The sequence below is a fragment of the Thunnus albacares genome, chromosome 16, assembly GCF_914725855.1.
Source record: "Thunnus albacares chromosome 16, fThuAlb1.1, whole genome shotgun sequence".
Classification (NCBI taxonomy): domain Eukaryota; kingdom Metazoa; phylum Chordata; class Actinopteri; order Scombriformes; family Scombridae; genus Thunnus; species Thunnus albacares.
The window spans coordinates 15,950,166-15,956,289 of NC_058121.1; the positions used below are offsets into that span (position 1 = coordinate 15,950,166).

Genomic DNA, 6,124 nt, shown 5'->3' on the forward strand with positions numbered 1-6,124 from the left:
AGCATAATATAGCATAGCATAACATAGCATAACATGACAGCACTTAATATAGCATAAAATAAAACATAACATAACATAACATAACATAACATAACATAACATAACATAACATAACATAACATAACATAAGATGACAGAACTTAATATCACATAACATGCCCTTGAACAAGCCTCTTACAGCAAAGTGTTCCTGAAAAAGAGGGGAAAAAAACTTGTCAGTGTATCTAGAATACTGTTACTGATCATTTTCATTCATGAGTGCCACTAGGTCTGTGCCAGTATACAGTTTTTGTGCTATGATTGCTTATTATACAGTTTAACCAAGCAAAAACCCTGAGCGTCATGGTTCCCTTTTCCCACTAAGATAAAGACCATGTTCAGTTCAAGAAATAACACCCCAGAGGAAAGCCTGCACTGTGATTATAGATATGATGATGATGTTGATGGCTACCATCTGTAGCACATAAACACCTACAATCACAACAAAAGACATGCTGGAGGGTGTCTCATAATTCATAATTGCCTTTATACATTGTTTTTCGAAACAAGTGGCACCTGATTCTTATGTGCATGCCACAAAACAACAACAATTAAATGTTTGGTTAGCGGTACCCTGCTGTGTCAATATATGGATGAATTATTGTAACAACACCTCAATCATGAATAATAAATAATAATTTAATTTTGATATATATCCACCCAGAACAAATAAATAACAACAACATTCATCAACAGCATATTCCAGCTAAATATACATGTGGCACTGGTGCGAATAATTGTCACCCGACATTTACATACGTGTCATTACCATGGCACACAGACTGAGGAGGGAAATGTAGAGTAATTGTTGATGCAGCTGCAACCTTTATAGACACAGGGTCTGGCTTTTCTGCTGCCTGACTCTTCTAATATATCACAAAATTGTTTCTTACACTGGGCAACAGCTCTCAAAAAAACAATGAAAACATGGTACCCAAGTGAACTAATTTCATTTAAGGTGCCGCATATTCACCCCTACAAATGATACTCAGTTTCCTCTTGGGAGAAGCTTTTTGTGGTGGAGGCTTTTCACCCTATCACCAAATAGTCAGAGTGGGAATACAGAGTGCAGCACTTCTACAGAAAAGGAATACATTGCAGGAGATTTTATGGGTTGTGACTGAAGGTACACCACCTCATTGCTCCATCACAGCGCTTCAGTTGTGCCACACACCTTTGACCACGGGCTTACAAAACATCAGTCACCCCATCCTGTATGCCTTGCAACAGGCCATTGACTCAGGGTTGTGCTGTCCACCATTAATAATAATGCTCAGTTTTTACCTGACACTGCTCTGTAGCCGACCCAGCTCTCTGACCTCCCCTGGAAAGGCACAAGCAGAAAGATTATTTTCCCTGCAGGGATCAATAGAGTATTACAAAAAAAGCTTACAGTGTATTTTCTACTACCTTGGTTTTTATACGCAGAAGAAAAGAAAAGAGTCTTTTAATAATTTGGTGATTTAGGGGATAGAATGCCACAAATATATAAAGTGATATACAGTTTGCAGGTGATATAGGTCTTTAAAATGTTGATATGACAGGTTGCCTTTTTCTGTTTGCTGACATCAGCACTTACAAATATCTAACACACAAAAAACAGCAGACAATCTCTCTTCACTCTACACCCCACTCCAGCAGCACCACACACACACACACATACACACACACATGCGTAGTGTTGCTACAAATTGGTACACCTTGCGCCTCAAGGGTTTATGACTTGATGTAGTGCCGTTTCTTCTCAAAAGACACACCCTTTATATTGCATGTATATAACCAAAGCTTTCTCAGTTTCACACCCCATAAAACTATGGTCAGCAGCTGAATGTGAATGTGTGCACGGGCACAACAGTACAACAAACATTATGGTGCTGTATGAAATGTCTGCTTGGGTATGTAGAGAAGACAGGGTGAGAGAGCGCTTTCATACCACGTCTAATGAAGTGCATGTGTGTATTTGTTCATGTTTGCACAGACACATTGATGTTGGACCACATTTGTGCATATATTTGCGGACAGCTGAATGTGTGTGTGTGTGTGTGTCATTCTGTTTTATCTGCACGGTATGGTGCTGCAGAGTATATGATTTAGTTAGTAATTAGGGAATAGAGACGTATCCAATTATTGGGGTTGTGAAATATCACCCTGTCTCAGTAGTTATTCCAGTACCGTCTGCACCCTGCCTTATTATTACACCAGCTGCATATATGATTAGGTGTGTGCATGTGTAAAAGAAAGAGAGGGAAAGAGACAGAGAAAGAAAAAGAGTGAGAGAACGAGTACAGTATGTGTGTGTCCAGAAAAGGCGGCATCTACAAAAGAAACTCATTTCTGCTCATTGTAGATTATAGGTGGCAGAACCACATGCCTGTAGGAGCTGCAGCCAAAGCCATTGCTGACAGTCCCATGACACCTTGTGTGTGAGGGGTGGTGGGGGTGGGGGCGGTGTTGGGGTGGCAGGGCTATGCCCATGGGATGAAAAAAAATCTTATTTATGACTTATTTCTCTCTCACACCATTTGACTTTAAGTACATGGACACACACAGAAAGGTAAGTACAACTTATACCATCAGATACATTAACCACTGCTCTCACATGGAAGTGTAAATGTATAGGACATGCACACAGCTGCATGGATGACTGTTAATGTTTGTCTTTTGTGTGTGTAGGTGTGTGTGTATGTGTGTGTGTGTGTGTGTGTGTGTGTGTGTGTGTGTGTGTGTGTGTGTGTGTGTGTGTGTGTGTGTGTGTGTGTGTATGTGGGAGAGATTGTAAATCTGCACAATCACATCTCACCTAATGAAAAGCCACCATCCGCTCTGCCTGTCACCGGTGGAAACAAATACCAGGGACTGTCCTATGTCAGTAACTGGAGAGCTGCTATCTCCAACCATCTGGGAGAGAAAAAGAGAGATACTCTGAGGAGCTCTCCGAATGCTGCCAGAATGCCTCCGATGTGGAGGTAGACAGAGAAAACATTGACTCCATATAGTGAGGGGTCTGATATAAACGGCAAGATGGCTATCTGCTCTGGGCAGGGGTGATGAAAAGAGAGACGTGCCTGCGAAGTGTAGATGACATAAGTGCACTCGCATTTATCTTGCATGCACAATATGGAAGTGTACAATATATTATGCATGCAAAAGTGAGTCACAGGCTGAAATTTGATTGCATTTCATTTCAGTCAGACTTTGTTCTGTGACACAATATCAAATCAAAGAAAAATATTATAGACTTTGTGTTAATCTCCCTGTGGAATCCTTTGTTTTGTTCCTACCTTGCACACAAATACACACCTGCCTCCAGCCACTCCCTTCAGTCTCTACTACACACACATACACACACACACACACAATGACAGATATGAGAGAACAAGTGAAGCATGTGGAAGTAATTTACAAGTCACACATGGGAACTGGAGGACAGAGCATATATTAATGTATTCAGGAAGGTGAGGATACATTTGTCATGTCCTGCAGCAACAGTGCGCATATAGTCTGCAGTTTTGGAGCATTTAGAGACACTAAAATGTTTATAGCACATCAAAAGACGGAAATTCTCGTCTTGAGATATGCAGGCTGTTAACACTGACGATTGTTGCCTTGAACTTGCCTATATGGACTCCGTTGATCATGTAGAGAATTCCACAGCTCTCTGACAACAAAAACCATGCCACGGTAACAGCTGCCTATCGCCGCCAGCCGCCCTGCCCACACCTGATTGGAGCATCTGATTAACTGGCATTTTCCTCTGATGTTCTCATTGGCTCGGCGGTAATAGACCCGTGACTGCCATCCACTAAAAACAACTGAAGGCGGAGCGCGCCGGCCGAGGCGGAGCTCTCCTTGGTACTTAAATCGAGCTGGTGCTGAAAGAAGTGAAGTACTAGCACGCACGACAGCCGGAGCTCCCGGTGCGCGGTGCGAAGAGTGTGAGACAAGTGAGAAGAAAGAGGAAAAAAGAACAGAAAGAAGGAGAGCAGTGGACCGTGCCGCCCGCTGTTCTAATGGACCATAAGGATATTTAACCATTTGCCCGGGGAGCGCACAGGTATCCTCTTTTTCTCCAGTTCCTTTCATACTTTGCGCCGTGCGTAAAGACACAAGACTGGCCTTTATTTACTCTCTATGAGCCTGCAAGGCTCAGACTGTTTTTCCTCTTTTCTCTTTCCTTGCTTCTTCTACAGGGAAACGCGGGCTGTTTTTACATTCCACTGGAATTAATGATTGACTAATGGATGTGGAGGGAGCAAGGGGCAGTGGATCATTGATTGTGTTAGTGTACTCTTTCGGCTCAATAACACGAGAGAGCTCTTGCCCCTCCATATAGGGGACTGCTGAGAAGTGTTGAGTGTTTTCTTAGCCCACTCTCTTGTCTATTGACAAAAGGGATTCAAATGCAGCAAAGCATGTGTGCTGCCCTGTGAAAGGTGAATATTTTTGCTTAACGGTGTATTTCATGCCACTGACATCTCTCTCTATCTCTGTCTATCTCTCCTGTCTTTCCCTCTCAGACACCGCAGTCCATGCCTCTGCCTTGCCAGGTCATTGATGGGAAATCAACTGGATCGGATCACCCACCTCAACTACAGCGAGCTGCCCACGGGGGATCCGTCCGGGCTGGAGAAGGACGAGCTTCGGGTCGGCGTCGCCTACTTCTTCTCTGACGAAGAGGAGGAGGTGGATGACCGCACTCCGTCCGACTGCGGCTTCACCAAGGACCACAGCCCGGCCGAGGAAGGACCCTTCTCGGTTAGCGAGGTGGAGTACTCTGCGTTCTGCGCACAGGAATGCATCTTCTCCAAGCTCCGGGAGAACGAGGACTTGAATGTGTACTCGGCCAAAACTTTGCTGACTATGTGCAAACCGGGGGACCTGCTGGAGCTGGTGGCCACCGCGCAAGCCCCCCACTGGGCCATCTACGAGCAGGACGACCAGGTCATTCATCTGCACAAGGGCGAGATCCGCAAGGACAGCCTGCTTGAGATCAGTAACGGTCGCCACGGGAGGATAGTCAACAATCGGTACCGGTACCGGCCGCTACCTCCAGACCTGGTGATGCAGAACGCGGTGGGACACCTGGGCCTGAGCAGCGAGGAGATATGCTGGACCAACTCGGAAAGTTTCGCAGCCTGGTGCCGCTTTGGGAAACGGGAGTTCAAAGCCGGGGGAGAGGCGCACTCAGCGGAGCAGCAGTATTTCCTCAAAGTGCATCTGTCCGGCAGCGGGGTGCACACTCTGGTCTTTCGCAGCCTGGAGGACATGATTCGGGAGAGGAGGCGAGTGGACGCCAGTGGAATTCTCAAAGAGCTGTCTTTGGTTAACGGGGGCAAGGAGTGATCAGGGATTCCGTTTGATATCCTCTCCCCCACCCCTCCCCCCCTCTCCCCCCCCTCTCGCCATCGCGCACGGACGCACATTTTTGCGCACAGACGCGCACACACAAAACGTACTCGCACACACGCACACAAGCACACAGACGCACACATGCAAGGACCTGTTGGTTTTGGACTGTCTGCATGTCACGGATGGACCCCGGGCTGCGTCTGGACCACGGGTGCACTGTGGAATTTCCATCAAATTGCAGAGTGTTGAAAACTGAGAGAGAGCGGCCATAAAAACAGACAACGCCCCTTCAGAATAGAATTCGTGCTGAGTGGGACACACGATTTCTACTAAACCCATTGCCCCGAACAGCGAAATCACCTTTAATACCCACACATAGCGCACAGGCTCGGTTTGGTTTTCTGTTTAATTTCTCGGGATAATGGATTTGGCCCCTTCTCTGCATAGGGCGCCTGCTGCGGCAGACCAGACGGTGAGAGGGAGAGATGGGGGGGCGGGAGGGGTGATGAAAGATAGGATCTGGGATGGCTCTCGAAAAGTCTCCCTTCTATTTTTTTACTGTTAGCTTTAAAACCGGGACTGACATAACATAGATCCAAGCCACTATTTCATAGACCTCTGACAGTCCCAGATGGTTACGCAGTTGCCTAAACAAAGCATTTGGCTTGTTCAAGCTCCCCTTTTGCCATATCAAGAGTATTGTCATTTCACAATGCTGTCATCCTGCTCCACAGCA

The 6,124-nt window shown here is 45.8% G+C and overlaps 1 protein-coding gene across 1 annotated transcript; it reads left to right on the plus strand.

Moving 5' to 3' along the window:
* Positions 1–3,920: 3,920 nt before the first annotated feature.
* On the plus strand, positions 3,921–5,871 carry lratd1 (LRAT domain containing 1). Its single transcript, XM_044377391.1, has 2 exons — positions 3,921–4,093; positions 4,557–5,871. The coding sequence occupies exon 2, from the start codon at positions 4,594–4,596 to the stop codon at positions 5,380–5,382; it is 789 nt and encodes a 262-aa protein (XP_044233326.1). The 5' UTR covers positions 3,921–4,093; positions 4,557–4,593; the 3' UTR covers positions 5,383–5,871.
* The last annotated feature ends 253 nt before the right edge of the window (positions 5,872–6,124 follow it).